Source organism: Athene noctua, chromosome 3 (assembly GCF_965140245.1).
Source record: "Athene noctua chromosome 3, bAthNoc1.hap1.1, whole genome shotgun sequence".
NCBI lineage: Eukaryota > Metazoa > Chordata > Aves > Strigiformes > Strigidae > Athene > Athene noctua.
Genome location: NC_134039.1, coordinates 17,618,399 through 17,640,778, shown reverse-complemented (window position 1 = coordinate 17,640,778; position 22,380 = coordinate 17,618,399). Strand labels below are relative to the sequence as shown.

At 37.4% G+C, this 22,380-nt stretch overlaps 1 protein-coding gene across 15 annotated transcripts in view; it reads right to left on the bottom strand.

Annotated features, from left to right (window-relative positions):
* Positions 1-22,380, bottom strand: part of ERC1 (ELKS/RAB6-interacting/CAST family member 1) — a 298,605-nt gene that overhangs the window by 27,460 nt on the left and 248,765 nt on the right. For 10 of the 15 annotated variants that reach the window (XM_074902123.1, XM_074902127.1, XM_074902132.1 and 7 more), the window contains one exon: positions 5,422-5,523. In XM_074902123.1, the coding sequence (XP_074758224.1) occupies positions 5,422-5,523 (102 nt within the window). Of the gene's footprint in view, positions 1-3,739; positions 3,807-5,421; positions 5,524-22,380 lie in introns of all 15 variants that reach the window. The other 5 variants (XM_074902134.1, XM_074902136.1, XM_074902137.1 and 2 more) reach the window with 1 other exon arrangement.

Sequence of the window (22,380 nt, the reverse complement as noted above, 5' to 3'; positions counted from 1 at the left end):
CAGCATCTACTCCAACTCCTACTGCAAGCTAGAGCTGTGGGAGATGGGAAAATGCGCTACAACAGCATGCATACTTAAAAACATGCACAGAGTATGTATACATTACATACCAGGATAAATCTCTCAGGTTCTCAGAGTTTCAATTTTGCTCTTCTTCTGTTTTTGCCCTTAGCACTTTTATTGTGTCCTTGCTTTTCCCTGTGTCCTTTACTTTGATTGTCTTGCACTCCAACAGTTTTTTGTGCTCCTATGCCCAATGCACCCATTCAACAAAAGTTCTCCTCATTTCTGATGGGCAGAGGTGACACATGCAAATTTCTGAACTGCATCCATACTTTCTCACATCATAGGAAGCATGGCTGTGTCTCACGAGAGAACTAGATGGATTGTGCAGCTTGGGAAGTTTATGTATGGAAGTTTGGCTTCCACTTTCTCCCATATAGCACACACATGGTACATATTTAGAAGAAGATACACACGCATATACACATATCCTTTTGTATGTATTAGATATCATATAGTTTAAATTTATATTATTTTTGATAAAAGTGAATAGTAAGTAATTAAGCCATTAGCCAGAACATTTTAGCATTTGAGAAAGACAAAGGGGCATCCTCATAAGAAAGCACATTGGAATATATTTGGATATAGAGGAGGATAGAGCTCCATCTGGGGAATAAAAGGAGTCATAAGAAATTCAGACAGCAAGGAAACGTGCCTAGAGAAAAAGGCTAGTAAAGACTATTTCAGGATGAAAGATGGTATTTACATTGAACTATAAACTGAAATGTAAACTACCATTCTCCGAAACTACAGGAAGGGTGCATATGTTTAGAAACAGTGCTCCATTTCAGGGGAGCTATATCTGATAACACTGTCATGTACAGAACTGGCATGATTAAATATTAAATTCAGTCAATTCCAGAATGCTGGAGGGGAAAAGCCTTAAACCCCAAACCATAAAAAGAAAATAAAGTAGTTTGTTATTGTACATATTTTGTACATGGCCACACCTTGAGTATTGTGTCCAGTTCTGGGCACCTCAATATGAGAGAGATATGGAGGTGCTGAGGCGAGTGCAGAGGAGGGCAACAAAGCTGGTGAAGGGCCTGGAGAACAGATCCTATGAGGAGTGAATGAAGGAGCTGGGACTGTTCAGTTTGAAGAAAAGGCTGAGGGGGGACCTCATCACTCTCTACAGCTACCTGAAAGGACATTGTAGAGAGGTTGGTGCTGGTCTCTTCTCGCAGGGAATTAGTGACAGAACAAGAGGGAATGGCTTTAAACTGCAAAAGGGGAGGTTCAGACTGGACATTAGGAAAAGAATTTTCACAGAAAGAGTGGTCAGACAGTGGAATAAGCTGCTCGGGGAGGTCGTGGAGTCACCATCCCTGGATGTGTTTAAGGGTCATTTGGATGAGATGCTGGGGGATATGGTGTAGGGGAGAACTCTGTAGAGTAGGGCTGATGGTTGGACTCGATGATCCCAAGGGTCTTTTCTAACCTGAATGATTCTGTGATTCTGTGAGATTTTGATGGTCTCAATTTTATCTCCAGTACTGACCAGAGGTGATTACATACTCATAAGTAAAGGAACTTTAAAAAACAGTTATCACCAAGTCCTATGCTGTTAATAATTTTTTTATCATTGTAATACATACATTTAATTTAATACATCAGGTTAGGGACTCTGTGACTTAAAACATCTTCACTTTTACAAACAGAATAAGGACTTTTTTTTTGAACGTACACAGAATATCATGGTAAAAACATGTACTTTGTTGGGAATAACTGGCTTGGGAGGTATCAACCACCTTTATACTTTCCCCGTTGATGTACACAAGACAATTTTTAGTCTGACATGTTTCTCAGATGAGATGCATGTAAGGCAACAATACTGGCTGCCTCATTATTTTGACTAGGATATTCTGCTGCATATCCTAGTCAAAATAATGACTTTGACTAAGATATGCTTTTCTGAGGAAAATGCCTCAAGTACAAAGTGGAGAGATATGCTACATGTAATGTGAATTCAGTCAACTAAGAGAAACCACAGTTGCATTTATAAAGGTATCAGCAGATGGGAGAGGAAAACCAAGGATCATTCTATCAGTGTTTTCTACACAGCCTCCATGTTTGCTGTAGAATGAAAATCAGAACTATTCCTACCTTCATAGTGAGCATCTTCTTCCTTTTCATCATTTACTTACCCAATCTTTCCTGTTTAATTGCTGTGCTTCAGCAGATCTTTGCAAGCATTACCTCTAAAAACTTTTAACATTGTATAATAGCACACAACCATTGCATGAGTGGCAATTCAAAAAGAATGTGAAATCAGCAGAGAGTGTAAATTAATGAAGCACGTTATCTATTTATCCAGTAAAGAGATTTCCTCAGTTCAAACCCCAAGGCATGAAATTCAAGTTTGACACTGCCACAGTTGGATCAAATTTTTCAGATGATTGACTTGAAAAGAGGGATCTGATCTATAGAGTCAGACAGACACGTAAGTTTGCAGTTAATTGAGCAAGGGGGAAGAGATGAGAGAGTAGCTTATTGTTTCATGACTGTTTTACAAATCTAACATAAAGTAATAATTTTCAGAAATTTAAGGGTCCAAAATTTCCACAGAAATTTTTGGAAGAGTTTTCTTTCAAAAAATTGATATGGAAAAATCAAATTCTAAGAAAAACTGCAAAGAAACTAATGATTTTTTTTTCTTAAAAGGGTAAGTGAAGAAAGACATTTCATATAAATTTTTAAAATAGTCATCACATCTCAGTCCTTTAAAATACTTTAATACTTCACATGAATTTATTCTGCTTCAAAACTGATACATTAAAAAACTCAGTTTTAAAAATGAGGCATAACTATGTACTATGTACTAGGTACTACACCTAATAATCAATATATGACTTTTGTAGCTCGATATCAAGCTCCTTGTTAGTAAAGGATGTTTTCTTCTTTACTAGAAGGGTTCTGTTCTGTGTATTGCCTCCTCTTATGGAAATAGGGGGTTGTGAAGATAGTTTGACAGCAGAAAAAAGAAAATTGTGGATGCAGACATAGAGAAACAAAATGTACTTTAAATGACAAATAGCTACCCATTTCTCTCCTACTGTTTTGGGAGAATGAGGGAGATGGAAGAGAGAGAGGCAGATTAAAGGGATATTCCTGTTTGCCTTCAAATTTACAGAAAATCTGTATTCCTAGTCCATATCAAGAATCATCTGTTCTGAGCTGATAAATATCCGTGCTAGTTAGGTCAGCATGCATGGCAGCAATCTCGACAGCGGATCTCAACATGCTTAAAACCTTCAGGAGGAACATTATCTCTGAACAAATTCTTTACTAACCAGAATCGAAAAAGCATACATAGATTTGGTTACAGTGCAAACTGCTTTGACAAAGAATCCGACTGAAAACATTTCCTCCATGAAGTCAATGATAAATGATATGAGAGACATTTCCTGTTCTCTCATATGCATTAGGAGTTTGCTTTGCACAGAAACTCAATTACATGCCCTGGAAAGTTCTTCCCACAATGCCACAGAACAATGACATGATGATTAGAAGAAGAAAATCACAAACTATACATAAACACACGAGAAACACCCTCATGCAGACACTATGCAAGCAAGGGGAGAGGAGCACAACCAGGTTTCACAAAGCACATGGGAGTGAGACGTGAGAGTGACTGTTGGAAACTTTTCTATTGGCAAGAAAAGTTGATTCTCACCGTTCTGAACAAAATGGCTGAACTAAGAGCATCTGACTGGTTATGCCCAAATACCCTCCTCCTCATCCTAGCGGTGCAGAGGTGGCAATGGGAGAAAAGCCCCAGAGCAGCATGGGAATGAAATAAAGAATTGGTTAGTATTTAAAACACATATGTAAGTATAAATAGTAGTACAAGTGTTTAATTCCTTATGCAATATTCCAAGCCACTTTGAGATTTTTTTTTTGCTCTCTTGTAGGCTTTGTCAGCTTTAAAAATGCCATTACACAAAGAGAAAGTGCAGTCAGACCCTCCTCCCACTCTCTCCTCCCTACCATCCTCCTCTGCATGGTCTTTCCAAGAATTTCTTTAAATGTTTAAATTTTATCTTTTCTTTACATTTTATCTTTTCACTTCATCCATGAATGTTATGCTGCATTCCCTTGCAATCATGTACTATAGTTACATTCTGGAAAGGGCTTCATTTCTCTATAGACTTGCAGTGTGGAAACAACAGATACTCTTAATATTCCCTCCAAATTAAGATTAGGAAATCCATTTAATTTGCAGTATTAGCAACTGCACTCTTCCAAAGAAGGCAAGACCAACATTTTCCAAAAACACTGCAGAAAATTCAAGCCAATCAATTTACAGTTCTTTATTTATCATCTGGAGGAGGGTATTAAAACAAGATGCAAAAGTAAGTTGGTTTGAAAATGAGAATTTTTCTGTTTATTCCTTTGTATATACATACCCTTATTATTTCCTGATACAGACATTAAAAGAGATTTTTAAAGACCTATTTCTGCAAGGTGAACACGTACTTGTTTTTTGCTATTTTCCTCTTGTACCTTACTCACATTTTCTACATTACCATTAGGTTGGTGCTTAATGGTCTAGAGTGAGATGTTTTCCCTCAGATCTCAACAATTCCTAGATAAGCCAGATGTAAAGAGGAGCACCAAACATTCCTTCACTTTGTCAAGGAACTGATTAATGATAGCTAATATTTTAATTAAACTGAAATGGGTGAGATTACAACGTGGGATATGCAATTATGTTGGCATTTTCTGTACTACCCAAGCAAAAGGTAATCTCTCTGATACTTATCAAGCCCATGGCTGTGCTTTGTAAATGACACAGGAGTCTCCTCACTGCCTTGGCGATGGTAAATTGATTTTCCTTCAGTTCATGGCCCATTGAGTTTGTGAGGGCGTGGTCTGTGCTCATTTGGCACAGAGGCTGGGATTTCCTCATGGGAAATGAAGGGAACTGCTTGTATGCAATCCATAGATCAGAAAGTTGATCCTGGAGCATGATTTCCTGCTACTGAAGACAAGAAACAGCCCTGGACACTCCACATACTCAAGCAGTAAACCTGCGTTACTAAAATCTGAATAGGCCAGACAAGACTCTAGTCTTGCATTTTAAGAAAGTAATGTTTCTTTCTCCCTGTTCATTGTCTGCCCTGTCTTCTCCACCCACTTAATAACAGCTTGGTACTAGGAACTGTTTGTTCACATTTTAGGAGTTTTCAACAGAGCTGACACAACAGTAACATCCATTTCTGGTTTATAACTGCACACTCAAATGTTATTTTTGTTCCAAGGTACTGCAAGCATGTCAGGGAAAATTACATATGGCTCAAAATAATCAGCCCTTATAGTAAAAATTACTTTAAAAGAGAAAAAGAGACACATTACCTGGTCAGGGGAGGGCTTGTGGTTAGTTTGGTTGGAATGGGATGAGGATTTGAGGTGGTCATCCTCATAGTTGTCAGCCATCAGCTTCATACGGTTCTGAGTCTATTGGGAAAAAAAAAAAAATCATCTGTCTACCTTCTAATCTGATCATAGGAACTAAAGAGAATAGGGTATTTATGCTATCCTGTATATCCAAAATCCATACATGGAAAAAAATAAGACAGTCATAAACCATTAGTAGGTATACTGTAGAGAATTGGTAAAAATTGTGAGATACAATTCAACCACTTCACTTTGAGGCTAAACTAGTTTAGCAATTAAGCAGCTCATCTGACTTGTACCTACTAAAACTCGTGCTGTACATGTGTGTACAAAGAAACCAATTTCTTCTTACAGGCCCTTGGGATTAAGGTTTAAACAGCAGTTTGGAGAATAATCCAATGAAAACATCAGTTTGATGTCCCTAGTCAGTTAACACCCCCCCAAACCAGTGTTTTTAAAAAAGAGTAAACAAGCTGAAAATAGGTTATTACTTAAGAAGTCCATCCAGTTTCAATATACAAATCAGTTTTCAAGTGATATACCAAAGAGTAGGAAAATTCTGAGACTAGTGAGAAAAATGTGAATTATAAAAAAGCCTTCCTGTAAGGAAATTAAGAAGCTAATAAATAAATCTTTGGGAAGAAAAGGTGACATAATAAAGATTTATAAAATTAAAAACTGCATACAGTCAAGCAAAGAATTAACAAAATCTGAACATTTTCTTAGCTTTTCTTCAACTTTTCAGGAATTTTCAAGTTCCAGAGGTTATATAATTTTAAAAACACAAAATATAAAATATATTGTGTAAGAATAAATGGAATACTTTACCTTAACTTTACCATTCTAGGTAAGCAATTGCAATAAACATTAAGATACACTACATGTCTGCGTCTGCAAAGGACAGTGTTAGTAAGATAAAGCCCTTTCACACTATCCTGAAATGAGGTCCCCAAGCACCTACAAGTACACACATAAACAAGGAAAGAAATCCACCTGGACAAAATGTCCCACCTTCTCAGCAGGGCTTACAAAGACCATTCAGGCAGCAATGACACTCTAGGAGTAGCCTAGAAGGAACTACAAAAGAGCTGGGTCTAGGGTTTTGTAAAGTGAAATGTTGTCCCTGCATCAGCTGCTTAATCACCTAAGGGTACCTCTATCATTGGGCACTCACACCTGGAGCAGACCCAGAATGGAGTGACGGCATTTCTCCTCCCCAGATCATAAGGTAGACAACGCCCCATTTTGAGCTTTGTGAAATCTTTGTATTCTGAAAAAAGAGAAAAGGCTAGCCAGACCTATGATAGATACACAGTAAATTACGTAGATAATATTGTAAAAAATAGCTAGACATGTTAAATCATCAGCAATGCACTAAAATTAAATGTCTTAAATGAATGCTCAAAGCTCACTGTAAAAATGCCAGCTGTTGATTCAATCCCTTCATAACTGCGATGGTTTCTCACTGAAAACTCTAATTTTAATGAGCACTCAATGCTAGGGAATGCAGATTTTACTTGACTGTACTCAGATCATTATAGAGAAAGTCCAGGGATTGAATCTGGATTTGATTTTGTTTTGGATTAATTTAACAAAAGCTAATAGTAAATTGAGCTTAAGCAATAAGAAATTTAAACAAAAGCTAATAGTAAATTGAGCTTAAGCAATAAGAAATTTAATCATGCAAAATCTTTATACTGTTTGCTCTGTTTTGTCAAACAAGTTTTGAATTCCAAGTCTGACTCATTCATAAATCACTACTTGAAACATGCTACACTGATATTTAAACAAACAGTTCATTGTAAAGGCACTTACTCCATATTTATTATTTTATTATGTTTAAGGTTGGCTCTTTAACAACTTCTTTGCAATGAGAGCTACTGATTTTAAATGATTTCACATTGCTTTGGAAGTTTGTGGTTTTGATAATAAATAATGACTACTTACATGACTTTCAGGGTGTGTGTGGAAAAAAATCTATTAAAAAGCCGAAGTTCAGCAGAAAGTCAGGAAAGCACATTATCATTTCCGAGAGAAAAAAGGAGCTCTTCCCAGAGAGAGACAGCACGTTTTATGATATTGCATCAAAAAAACTATGTTAGCACTAACACAGAAGAGAAGAATATAAAGATCTAAACATTTAAAGCACAGTATCCCTCACAGAAAATTCTGAAGTGGAATTGAAGAGGTTGTATACTTATGTCACTTAAGTTCAAGAAGAATAACCTACTATTAATACTTGGCAGGAGGTATGAAAAGAGGCTGAGAGAATTGGGCTGGTTTAGCCTGAAAAAGGGGAGGCTTCTTTATTTACTTGATAGAAGGAAATAAAGAAGATGAAGCCACACTCCTCCTGGAGGGGACAGGACAAGAGACAACAGATGTGAACTGGAACACAGAAAATTCTCACTAGAGGTCAGGAAAATACATTTCATAAACAAGGCTGATCAAACACCAGAACAGGCTGCCAAGAGGCTGTGGCATCTTCATCCTTGCAGACACTGAAAATGTGACTGGACAAGGTCTTAAGCAAGCCACTCTAGTTAGAAATGCTCCCAGCATGTGGTTGGATGCAGAGGTCCACTCCAATCTAAAATATGGTGTAACTATTATTTGGGCTTTTCATCCTCAGATAATTTTACAGCTATCAAGGATGAGGTTTTCAACCGAAGAGGGAGCCAAGTTCCAAAATTCCTCCTAGTTGCTAAATATGGATTAGCTGCTAAGCTCCATTACAGCCCTTTGATCATTTTAACCCAGAACAATCTCTACAGCATCCTAATGACAAGAATCGCACACGATCAGCTCACCTAAGACAAGCATTTTCTATGTTCCCCTTTTAATGCAACCTGACCTTCCACTGCTTCTGTTAATCTAAGAGTGCATGTTTATGATATACAAGTCTTGGCAAGAAAACACCAAAATCAGTATTGTGATTTCAATGCAGGAACTAATTGACACATATATCATTGGAATTAGGCAAAAATCAAGAGAAGGAAGAAAAGCAGTTTATTTCCTGATTGATACCACTAAAAATTATTTTCCAATATTGAAATTATAGATAGGGTTGAGAATATATAATATAATATAATATACTAATATTTTTCTAATTATGTCAAACATGGAAATAAGAAGCTTCTGCTTAGGACTGGAATACTAACTAATGAAATTCTAATTGCAAATTTTTAAAATAACTGGAAATACATGAACTCTGTTTCTCTCCTATTGCTCCTCTCCAGAAAAAAATGTTCAAAAGGATGGAAATTTCTAGAGCATATGGCTGTTGCAATGATTTAAAAACAAACTGTTTACTTTACTGTGGGGAACCACTCCAACATCCTGCAGTCCTGAACTGCTTTGTCATGGTGCTATTATACAATCTGCTCCCACCTTATGAGGTTATGGCTCCGATCCTAGGGCAAACATTTCTACATCACTGTAAAAAGTATGAACAACAAAGTGGTTTAACCACTGTGCCCTGTGAGAAAATAAATGAGCAGTGCAGACAAATCGGTTGTGTTAGGAGTGCTTTTGTCTAAAACCTTCAGAGCTTGTAAGCAGAACTAGTGATGATAAGAACCGGATGGCAGATCCAAATTTTGCTTAAAAAATGCCATGCACCATTACAGGTACCTCCTTTGTGCATGTGCAGATAAAATGCTAGAATGAAAAAAACAGGACAGAACTCTACAACTCAGTAAATTTCTTGATTTTTTTCCAGAAGGTTTCTTTTTTTTTTTTTTACAGAACAGATTTCGTAACTTTATTCCTTGCCCTCCAGTCACACCTCCCCTGCAAAACTCCACACCTTGTCAAAGCCCTTAACAACGCTCATTAGTCTCCCAGTAATCACTGTGCAAAAGAACAGTCTCCATAGACTAGTGTCAATCCTCAAAATTACTAAAGAGCCAGCACACACTCTAACTGAAAGCCAGGAATGACTATGGAGAACTTGCCACAGTGGTCTGCAGACCAGAGTCTGAACCACGGGGCTAAAGCACAAACACGCTAGTACTATCAGATCTTGCCCATCCTCCCTTTTGTTTCCCCCAGAACTTCTGCAGTTGTCCATTTGCCTCTCTGACATACTTATTCTTAATGCTTTCTTGCCCTATCCCTTGCTATAGCAGACAGTTATATTAAAAGAAAAAAGCACCAGGAAAAAATATGAGATAAACTTGCTTTAATCATATGTGAATATTCAGCATCAGCACTTCCTTTAAACATGCTCCCTTTTATTTTGTTCTTTAGTGGTCCTGCAGGGATTTCATGGCATTTTCACCATGCTTTTTCTGGCTATCATACAGTTTACTTCTGTCTATATTCTATAATCACTAAATGTTTGGGTAAACAAGGAAATTACCATGGAGTAGACTATTTCTAAAGCAGCCAACACCTGAAAAATTTCATTCCAAATAGCACATGTATAACATTTTAGCTGCCAAAACTGTAGTCATAGTGAATTTTGTTTAAGAATCACTAAGTTCCTCCTTCATGGATGTACTGCTTCAAAGCATGTTCTCACCTGTAGTTTCCTAAGAGTAAGTTATTCTACGTTCACTGCAGGCTACACTGGTACCTTGTTTATGCACCTCCACCCTAAAGATCAAATTAATAGATTTTATCACAGTTAAATTATTACATGAGAAAAGCTAGAACTGATGCTGATTCACAAAGTGGAGGAGAAAGTCAGAGACATATTCTGGAATACAGCTGGTAGAACCTAGAGGAGTCCTGCCCAGGTCTGACAAACTCTATAGTAGAATTTCACATATAAGTTTGAAACTCATAGATTTAACTACAGACGTTTATATTTTAGAAAATGTTTTTATTTGAAAGCTTGCATAGATTGTATGCTATAATGAGAATACATGCCTTTCTTAATTATTTCTTCAGGATAGCTAGTGTTCTAGTAACCATTACCCTGGCAAGTTTTTGAAACCAAATTTTATTTGTAGGAATCACACATTTCTGTATCGCTAGAAAAGATCTCTAATAAACAGCAGATACTAGCTCATAAACTGTGCTTTCTCTATATTAATCTAGTCTTGCTTCATACTCTCACTGTAGTAATTTATTAAAAGAGTTCACATCAAATGTGTTTCTCCACCGTGCAATGCAGCAGTAACCATGACATCAATGATTACTTTCTCATTTTTGTAAAACATTTGAGTAGGGTAATTTCTGGCTTTTGCTAACCAGTCTAATCAAGCTTTATGAATCCTTTAATGTAGTGTTTAAAAATCCCCACATTACATAAACAATATAATGACTGTACTTGTGACAAATGGATATGTGGTGGAGACAGTGTGTCAGTAAGTTAAAGGAGTCATCCCATTCCAGTCTGAGCTGAATGTTTCACTGGAAGCACACACATGCAAATGCAACAGTTTAGAAACCTTTTCACCACTAGTAACATAGAAACATAACGGAGAAACTCAGGCTATTATTTTTTTTCCTAAGTTGTATGCCAAATTCAGTATCTCTGACAAAAATGTTCTTGCAGACTTTCAGATAGTCCTTTTCTATTTGCTGAAAACATGCAGTGAGCCATACTCCCTGTAAATATTCAACCAGCTCCTTGCTGGAATCTGGCTGTCAGAAACACAGAGAGAATAATCTGTCCTTGCCTGTTATTAGAAAGTGATGCCCTGTGTAACTACCTTGAGGGTATCTATACCTAACCTGAACATACACCTACCTTGAGTGTATACCTACCTTAAGCACAGGGTCTCTGAAAGACTGTTTCAAGTGTTTTACTCCATGCTTCCTTCCCAGTCATGATATTTAATGATCTGGGAGACATTTTTCAAATTTGTAAAGATGGTACATGCTGAGTTTCATTTTTGTTTGTAAGGCTTAAAAGACACATCATTATTTAGGTCTGGCTTTCCTTTTGGCTGCGTTTAAGATTAGCAGCTGAGATACCTCTATGAGCAGCAAACAAACACAATGTTCAGCTGCATACATATGAAACCCATTCTGGTTACTACAGTTCTGTACATTCTGGAGCCCGTGTTTTTGTGAGCCCACTGAAGAGCACGTGCAGTGTGCAGCTGCTGGGGTCTGTCAAAGCCTGCAGGATTTAACACAGATTCTACCTGAGATAGGGGCTTCTGCAATGACTGTTGGCAATGGTACAACATTACATTATAAAGTGAAAGACTTTATCAGGCCGCTTAATTTCTGTGTTTAATTATTTCATTTTTCTGTTCATCTCCCCACATGTGATAATTATAAAGAGACTTCATTCTTGAGAAAAACGTTTTAACTAGACTAAAGGAGGCAGATTATTTAGATATGGCGTTCTCTCTGAGGCTTGACATATGTAGATACATGTGGATGGATTGAAAAAACCCCTTTGAACTGATATTTCCCCTGTACAGGAATGTGTCTCTTGGAGCTTTATAAGCTCCTTAGGAGACGAACAAATAACTCATTACAAGTTTGCCTGATGGCAAATTTATTGAAATCCATTGCTCTGAATCCTGTATAGAGAAAACTAGCAACACAAAACACACAACCTAAATCAGATCTTGGGATTCCTTATTGTGCTATAACACATGAACATTATAGTATGTGTTCCTTTAGCTCTCTTGTACTCTCTTTAGAGATACATCAAGCTGTGCTTAAGACTGACTGATCAGTGATCATAGAACTGCCTTTCTGTTATTTCTTTCACAAGAGATAGAATCTGTCCAGTCTCAGTTTTAAAAGGGAAAAAAAAAAATCTTTCCTTCTGTCATGATCAGCTACTCAGAAGCAAACTAAGTATGTTAGTTCTTTGGCATCTTTCCCACTGCATGTAAGGGTCTTAATCAGAAAGCTCAGTAACGGTGTGTTTTCCTGTATCTCAAAGATGTCTGAGTAAGGGCTGGACTCTGAGAATGTTTACCACCCTACTGTAAACCTAATTTATACTGACTGGGTGGCCTATGCATCAAAAAATTCTTTCAGGAAAGATCAAAAGGACAAATAGTATCCTGTGACAAGAGCCTCAAAGAATCCTGGATCCCTCACACTACACAAAACCAAAAAAATTACTTACTGAAATTGATCTGAAGACAGCAACAGCAAGCAAAATGAGCTGCTGTTCTAGTTCTTAAGATGAAATCACAAAACTGGTTATATTCACCTTCCGGTAGTGATAATCTAAAACCTCTATACTCCAGGTTTAAAGTAAGCAGGTAAGTAGGTGCTCTATGGTGCAGTTTGTTAGGGCAAGTCTGATCTCAGTTCCATGCTGTGGCAGAGGAGAAATGCCTTACTGCAGAATTTCCTGCCAGAGAATGTAAGATCAGTATCCTTTGCTGCCACATGCCCTGAAAGCAGAAGAGATTCATTTATTTAAATTAGCTGAACAGCAACTGTTTTTTGCTAAATCATGCTGCTACATCCACTCTCATCTATTGTGCTGTCTTCATTGCTTCTTTCACCAGTTAAGAACTGATTTCTTTTGCAGACAGCATGGCTACCCTTGAAGAGCAAAGGAGTCCACTTTATTACCCATTTTATGCTGGTTAATGAAATCTGTGTGCTTTGGATTTGTATTCTACATCTTCTAAGCATGGCCTTCAACCCTATAATAATCTCTTTCTCCAGTCTGCCTCCCCCATGGTGTCTCCAGGCAAGAGTCAGCTGGGACCAGTGTGAAAGTATGTATGTTCTGAATGGTCAGCCATATGTGTATGCTACAGCCAAACAAAATATATCACGGCTCAATTCTTCTTGCCTTTCCCTGTGTGGGAGAACTACTTGGTTTTTTTTTTTTTTCCTCTACCCAGCTGTGGATGTTAATTAAGTTCATATAAGTTATACAGTTTTTGAGACTTCTTTCTCTCTGTCAAATTTGGTTGAAAGTAGTCAATAAATTGAAAAGTTACTTGGTGGGAGCTAGAGCTCAGCTAAGCAGATGGATAGTGCTGTCATCTAAACTCTTCTTTGGAGGACTTTAGGATAAAAGATGGTCCAAACCAGCATGTTTTGTTCAAGTTGTAAGAGTTTTGATGTAGTCTCTCAATATATGCTTGCATTAAACGTTGCACAGAAGTGGTGTTTCCTGATACTGTGCTCCATGCCTTTCTTTAAGATTCTGGGAGGCCGAATGGCTACAAATTCTTAAGTGAACAGCAGTAAGCCTCTCACGTTTAGTTCATGTGTCTGCTGAATGTTTAATGTACCAGTTTATTCAGTCTCTTTAACTTACTTTTGATACATACCATCAAGGACAACTCGAACCAAAAAGTGAAATGCTACTTCTATAATAACGTGAAAGGAAATACCAGTCTTTTTCACAGACCGCATTACTCAAACTGTTGAAAACTCCTGATTGTACTTCTTTCCTTGCTCATTTCTCCCCTTTCATGGTGTGTTTGTGGGTCCAAGCTAAAAATTTTATCTTATATTTTATCAATTGGGAGAAAAACAAAGGCAAAAAAGCAGTGAGAAAAACAAGCTGAAATGTACTTTGAAGCATAAACATACCCTGAAAACTTTGATAGGTTGATGATACATGTGTTTTACAAAGCAAAATATAAAAGATATCTCAGGTTATGCTAAGGTTGGAAATGCATTTCAACATTACAAGGAGCCTGTGATTACTTTAAACTTGTGCAATTTAAGCACCAACATCAAGCACCAGAGATAAGGTTAGTCTTACAAAATCTATACATATCTGAAGACAAAACTCCTAAATTACCTACACCATATCCCACAGAACAGGCAAGTATTTTAATCAAATATAGAACAGGCTTTGTTTGTCATAGTTGATGGGACTCCTTCTGTTTTGTTATGTCTATTTACTTGAAGTTTCTCCTTCCCTTTTCAATTCAGCTTCACTCCACACCCTGCTCATCTTACTCTTGTCTATCTTACTCCGTTCCTCTTCCTTTCGTTATTCTATTTGGTTCTCCTTTACCAAATAAATCTACTTGCATATGCTCAACTTCACAAATTTGCCTGTATAACACAACTGCCTTAGTCGCTCTGCTTTTGTCTCTTAGTCTTTCTCCTAGTGCGAAATCAGAAAGCTTCTCAGTCCAGTGATACCTATGAAAACTGATTAGCAAAATCTCATCTAGGAATTCACATACAAGATGCATCCTACTGTAGAATCTTAAAACCTTTGTCATGTTCCCCTGCTTTGACAAAATCATTAGCAGGCAATCTGTTCACATATATCTACATACACCTTTCCTAGTTGATGTAATATGGAATTTTTCAAATCTTTGTGTATTGTGACTGTATCTCTACAATAAATATAATAAAAGCATTCCTTTATCCAGGTTTTATTTTTGGAAGGTATATACTAGTGTGTTTACCACAGTTCTTTTAGCCTTACATATTTTTATTGTGATATGATTCACCACTTCAATTACATTGGCCTGCAGCTTCAAAAAATTGTTAATATCAACCCCCCTCTATGCATGCTGTTCTTGGCAAAAAAATGTAGTTATGTACAGATACAAATTCCTAGATGCTAAAGTGATGTGAGCTGCTCAGTCTCATCTCAGCACAGACTGTCTGTCACTGCCCAGAACCCAGCTCTGGGTGTATACATGAATGTGTCTGTGTCTACATGATATAAACAGTGTTGATAGCAACTTTAAAAAAATCCCCAGTGAAAATTTAAGACTATTTGTGCTTGTTCTGAAATGAATTTTAAAAGCTGTTGCATATAAAAAAGAAGGAAACCAATATTATTATTTTTCTGCCTCACTTTTATCTTTGAATTGAGACAAAATCCTCCATGGTAACTGCTGGAGGGAAGAGTTGAAAGGGCATTTCCTTTGACAACCAACAGAGCTTTGCTGCCCCAAACTAAATTAAAGCTAAGAATTTTCTCTGTATGGCCAATTATTAGGGTTGACATCCATGTAGAAGAGCCCTGCTTCATAAGACCTATACAAACACACAGACATTACATTCCTGTCTGTTCACACCATCTGTGCGTGTGGTCTGCAGACACAGGATTCCTGTCCATCCACACTGTCCCAGTGTTTGGTCCACAGAGGAAGGATTCCTGCCCCAGCAGACAGCAGCACATGTGCAGTACAGAGTTGGACAGATGATTCCTGTCCATTTGCCATGCTCTTGTATGCAGTACACAAGCAAGGAGGATCACAATAAAGCAACACTTTTTTTTTTTCTTTTTCTTCCTGCAGAGGTTGATTTTTCCTATTAAGCCTCCATCAAAGCTTAGATAACAGTACTAGCTGGAAAGACTGAAGAAACATTCAGGTTTTCTACTGTATTTGTGCCAAAATTGCTGGCTGACAATAGAGGACTAGCTGGTTTTGGTAATCAGAAAAGGGTGGAAGAGAGGAGGAAGAGACATCAAGAATTTTTTTCATCAGCTAGTAGTGATAAAAAGGATAGAAATGGACAATAAGGAACTAGTCTTAGTCTGCACTTCCCACTCTGTGGATCCTTCCCACCAAATCTGTGACACATTCATTCTGCAGTCCAGAAGAACATACTGCTATCTTGCTTGTCTCTCTCTGAGATATGGAAGAGACTTGAAAGCTGCACAAAATGAAGACAAAATGTGTGTATACACAAAGTATGTGCATAAATAAGTATATTTCCCCTTAAAAAAAAAGAAAAAAGAAAAAAGCCTAGAATGAGAAGGTACAGTATTTATTACTTCCACAGAGCAAATGAACCCAAGCAGTCTTCCAAGTTTTAAACAACTTATGTATGTGTGTGTTCTTAAGGATCACTATATTGCTTTTATTATTTTTTCAATACCATTAATGTCAGCAGTTGGCAGAAATTTGGGTTGCTAGCTGTAATAAAGGAGGTGAAGCCAAGGTTATATCTACTAGTGCTGTGGAGATGGAGGGCGCGCTGGCTTGTTATCAGAAATTACCATTATGTTTCAGGTTAACATGAAAAAAGTGAGAAAAATAATTTCTTAAACTATTAAAAGGATTAAGTGTGGCACAACAGTGAAATGGAATGTTTAAAAAAGTTAAGTTCTGCTCCAGATAAAAATCCACTGTAAAAAGAAGAGATACGTAGGTTGTTCAGATCCTAGGAAGAACTTGGCTGGAGTCAGCTGAGAGAGCTCAATTTATTTATTTTTTTACTCAACTACAGGAAATATTTGTATTCACACTAAGACAGAGAGAAATTGGTGGTAAACAGAAAGAAAGAGAACAAAAGACTAAGTTCTGTAACTGTAAAGTTGTGCTCAAACAAAGAGAACAAAACCCCTAATAAAATGGCTACCCCTTAACTAGGGCTGTATTGAAGATAAAAGACCTTTACTTCCCCCAGTCACCAGTACTTTGACCAGAGTTTAATATATATTTGTAGACAAAAGCTTTATGGCAGTTGAGAGACTAATATTCACCTACACTACTGACAACCTAAAATTATGCAACATGTTACTGCAAAGGTAGATTTACTCACATTTGAAACTGAGCGTGCTTGACCAGCAAATTGATCTTATATCCACATTATAAATGTTTGCTTATGCCAAGTAAAATCAGACAGCAATATTTTGATAACTGAGTTTGAGATTTATTTTGTCTTTATGCACAATCTTGGATTAATCCCTAAAAGCATTTCTTGGTACTGAAAAGACTCAACCCTTTGGTACCACATTTAAGACAAAGAAGGGCAGGCAGAAACCATTCCTTTATTTTGTGTTCACTACAGGTCCACTCAGAGACAGCAGAACACAAATGCCCTAAAGATGATTTGCCAAAATCACCTTGTATTTGACAGCATCATCTGCAGACCCCCATTCAAAGCAGAATTGCCACCAGTATCAACTTTCTCATCTTGTATCTTTTGGAGTTGGCAGCTGTCACCAGACTCTTCACAGCTTCCCAAGTTAGCAGCCAGCCATTGCCTCCCTACATACATTCACAAATGTCAAATGTCAAAAACATTCCCTCTGGGGAAAAACTACACACCTTTTCTTTGGTTGTGACTATTTTTTCATTTTAGAAAAGGGGTGTAGAAAACAGCATGTACCTAATTGGAGTAAAATGCATAATTTATTCAGCACCAAAACATGAATAGTACTTTTTTAAAGAATTGGATTCTTCAGAACATAACACCGTGAATTTAACAGAATCGAGGGGAATCTGCAGCCATCAGCACCCATACATTTGCAGAAGCTATTGAAAGTAACTGATGCTTAATTTCATAAATCTATGTCTCCTTTTGATTAACCTGATATACTATCCTATCAATTTCCACAACTTGGTATGTGAATCAGTGAAAGGTTAGTATCAAGAAACTAGTTCTAATTGACAGAATATATCTTTGATTTCCAACTGCAATATGAAACTTGTGTTTTCACGAGCATTACCTATTCATTACCCCGAGATATGGTGTACTGGACTAGACTCAGTCAGATTGTTTCAAAAGGAGAAATTATTTTCAGAATTCTGAGGAGCTTAATACAGTGGATGAGAAAAAAATCTGTAGGCTTGAGAGATATTTCAGTGCATAAACTCAAAACTATCTGACACCACTGTTCATCAACAGCTCACCATTTGCTGAAGTTCATGCTGTACAGTTAAGATTTAATTTTTCCATTATCAATCAATTTCCATTATCAATAAGATGTTGGGGATTAAAATTCTCTATTGTAGACTATGTATTTTTCTCTTCTCAAGCAAAAAAAGCACTGATTTATTATCTTATTTCCAAAATAACACAGTAAAAACCCAAACATGTAATGTATTCTATCTTATAGATCATTAATTTTCATCACAAATTTCTAGGTGTACAATTCTTTCCATCATCCCTCCTTCAAGTAAAGAACACATAACTGACATATTAAATCATACAACTGTTAATCTGTAATCTACTGGACACTGTCTACATATTTAGTTTATGAAGCCAATCAGTCACCTCACATCTCTGACTTCACCTTCTCCTTACATGTTTTTGGAACACACCTTGCATCATCTATCACCTCACCAGTTACATATTTTACACAAATTAAAACCAAGACTAAAGCCGGTAAAATGCTTTTCAACTCTCTGCCAATACCTTTCTACTTACTATCAATATGTGAATTGCTTTTTATATAAGATAGTTTTTAAAGTCACAGGTTTGTTAGGCTTTTCAGCCAAAGAGAAGTAACCACAAATGAAGTCTTGCTTTATAGCTTTAGTGTGAAACTGTTCAGTGTGTTGTGTGTTCCCTGAGGAATAATGCCAACAAATGTAGGAACAGCTAAGCATAATGTACCACGTTAGCACATTCTGAATAGAGATGAGGTAACAGGATATGTGTATCTTCTAGACAATTGCCAGTGCCAGGTAAACCAGCCCAAACAAACAGCAATAATCTAGTATAGAAAAGGCTGCATCCAATCAAGGAAATATCATTAAGCATGGTTACATAGTCATCTTGGAAAATCACAGTATTTTTACTGAGTTCAAACAAGTAATTCAAAATCTTACTGTATCTGAAATTTTGGTGTGAAATTCCTAATTCTTCATAAAAAATATATTCATGGGTGTATTTCATCAAGATTATTTACATGTTTAAGTGGAATACTCTCTGTCATCAAAACTTCAGAGTTCCCTAAACAATGTGTGTAAATTACAAGATTTAAATGTAATCATAAACTCGCTGTATTTTCTGGTCAGTCTTCAAACATCATCAATTCAAATACCAGAAGAGTGATGCCAAACCAACCCAGCCACACGAACCAATTGTTGGAAAGTCTCAAATATTTTACCCCTGAGGCACATCCTGCTGCTGGACAACAAAGAGGGAGTAGTCGTGTATAGGTCCTTCCCGACTACCCCACAAACTGTTGAAGTTAAGCAAAAGAAGATGCACCCATAACTTTATTCCTTGAATAAACAACTATTGGCAATCTAGAGCTCTTCTATACTGCTCTTTCTGAGCTTTTGCAGCTATCTCATGAACTCATCAGCTAACACAAAGACTGTCAGAAACTGAGGGAGGGTAACTGTTCTCAACATAAAATTTGGAACACTGAAGTCTCATAGAAAGAAATACATAAATTCTCTGTTGGATGTATGTAGTAAAAAGTTCTGTTCTAATATATTCTCTTTACTTCACTGAAATACAGTGCCTATCAGATCAGTGGTTTGTGCCATGATAACTACAAAAACCCACCATACAGTACAACTGTGACATGAAATTACAATGACTATGTTTACATTGGACTAATGTCCAGAAATACTATTCACAGACAAAGAAACTATTATTTTTTAGGCCCAAAATTAGATTTCCTAGTGCAGTATTTTGGAGAAACCCAAACTCACCCAGTGTTCTTAACTCTTCACTACCACTAATGAGCCTGGTCCTTCAAGTGTAGGCTTAACAATTTTAACTGATATCAAACACCAGCAGATTGGCTGTCACTTACGGAAATGGGATACAGGGTCTCCCAACTGCTAACCTAGACTTGTCCAGCAATCCTGATTTTCTAGTCAGGGACAATGTTGCTTAAATTACTTAGTATAAGCATATATAATCCCTGAATGAGAGATAGTGTAAAAGTGGCAGTAGATGCTGTCAGCAACTATCTAATTAATTTACATTTGTTTGTGCAAAATTTTAGTGAATTAAAAGGCTCTAAAACTATAATATGAAAATATTTATATAATCAATAAATGGAGGAATATTTCTAATAGACTGAAACAGGTTTTTGAAAACTGAGATTGAACTTGGGAAATACAAATCTATAGAATACTTTAAAAAATTTTATGAATGTCTAGAAAGAAAAGGTAGCAAGTATTGTATTGTCAACCAAGTTCCAAAGTACTTTTATAAACCTTAAAGCTCAACCTCTCAGTGAGGCAAAGAATCTTCCCCGTCAGGCAAGCCCACAAAGTCGCCATTGCAATGCCCTAGAAAATACCATCCGAGATATGAGTGAAGGCACAAACAAAGCAGACATGGCTGTTTACAGCAGGGCCAACAGGCAGTTTCCTCCTCTAGTGCTGTGAAGCCAGTGACAGCAAGGAGATAACCTGAATATGTTATTATTTAGTAATACAAGAGGCAGAGGGTAAAGGTAAAAGGAGGAGGGAGAGGGGAATGAGAGTATAAGTAATACCACAGGAAGATTAAATGCTGCTCCAGAAAAGAAAGCTGACACTGCCCTGAGTGCTCTTACTGTGGTAACAGATGATTAGAAGTGATGGGAGAAAAGTCTGGAGCACATGGCAGGGAGAAGGTGCTTTCTTTTAATCTGCGAGGGCTTCTGCTGTGCTTCAGAAGTGCTGTTCAAGGGTATGACAAAGCCTTACTTTCTGTGCCTACTTGGCTGCTGTCAGGGTGTTGGGGTCACCCCCTGGCAGACATCCCCCCTTGACAGAAACAATTACTGAGGAGCAAAGCCTGGTAAAAACAAATAGCGTTGTGATTGATAATCTGGGTGGATTACAGGCCTTTAACAACAGCCACAATGCTTAAATTTGACAGCTGGCAATGCTTGATGAGAGCCAATTAGTGGATATGTATTCACTTCAGCCAGAAGTTTCTTCTGGTTCTACTCCAATAGCTTCCTGAATAGGAAGTGTACAGAATGATTTTCCCCGCTTCTGCCTGCTCACATGTATGCCAGCTACACTGTCAGTACAGCTAAGAATATACTATAAAAACTATATAATTTGGCACCTTTGTATAGTAAAGCCAGTAGATTTAAATTTTGTAAAGCTGCATTTGACCCTAGATAGTGGTGGTACATGAACCTGAAAAACAAGATTACTTTACACTGACTCTACATACCACAGAGTGTGTAAACAAGGCTTGCAACTGCACTGTTTAGGTACCAAGTCCACTACAAGTGACAACAGTTCTCAAAATGCTTCACTATTATTTGAAAATTTCCTGGCAAAGCACTGTAATCTGTCTGTTCCTGTTTCAAATAGGTTAACCTGGCATTCAGAGAATACCAGAATTCACAGAGTACCCGCTATTCTGCCCAATACATGCAGGAACCTCTGACATGGAAATCTCCTTCAAACTTGTCTGACTGTCCTTAACTTTCTTATCACATAGGTTTTCTTTCCCCACTTTTACATCTATTTCCACTGTTGCTAGTGCAAATATGTAGGTATTGTGGTGAAGAGATCAATACAGAAAGATGGATCTGACTGCCCCGAATCTCATCACTTGTTTCAAACTTGAACTTGTTTTCTCAGCTATAAAGAAGCCAACACCACCACACTCAGACAACGTAACTACATCTTCCTAGACTACCTAAGTCCCCTTCTGACAGTGGTTTGAAAGATACTTCCACTCATTAAACTTCAGTGGGCACAGTGCTGGGAACTCTCAGATGCTGTCAGAGAATGATGGTAGCTGTGTCACAGAAACAGCATCACATTCAGCAATTACCTGCAGCAATTGTATCCATGTCACCTGAAGAAGAAATTCATTTGCTAATAGGGTAATCACTCTCATCAGACATGGTTTCAAAACAGGGCAGCTAAGGCAAAGCAAAGATGAACTGCATGCCTCACAGAATCTGTTTCATTTCATCAGGCAGGGTGGTAGTTAAAACTGCCAGAAGTGTGGTCATGCCAATGCTGCACAACAGCAGTAAGAGGAAACCGCTTGCCTGTCAGTCTCCTTTGACCTGTTTTACATTCTCCTGTTACAAAAAGAAATGACTTCAACCAGTGGAACTTCACTTCGGAAAAGTTCACAGCAGAGGAGTGTCAGGTGTCAGCGTGCAGGGTTTCCAGGGAAACAAGTAACAGTGGAAAAATAGCATTTTTGGGGGGAGAAGCTATTCTGGAATCTAAAATTCTTTCCTTTTCCTCATGATCCCATGAACCACATTTACTTGAGAAACAAAATCTTTGCAGTACCTTGGCCTCATAAGGAAAAAAAAAACATCTTTGCAAGGAAGAAGCACAAAGTAGCACAGAGAAAACAGCTTTGGGACTTGAATGGCTAGAT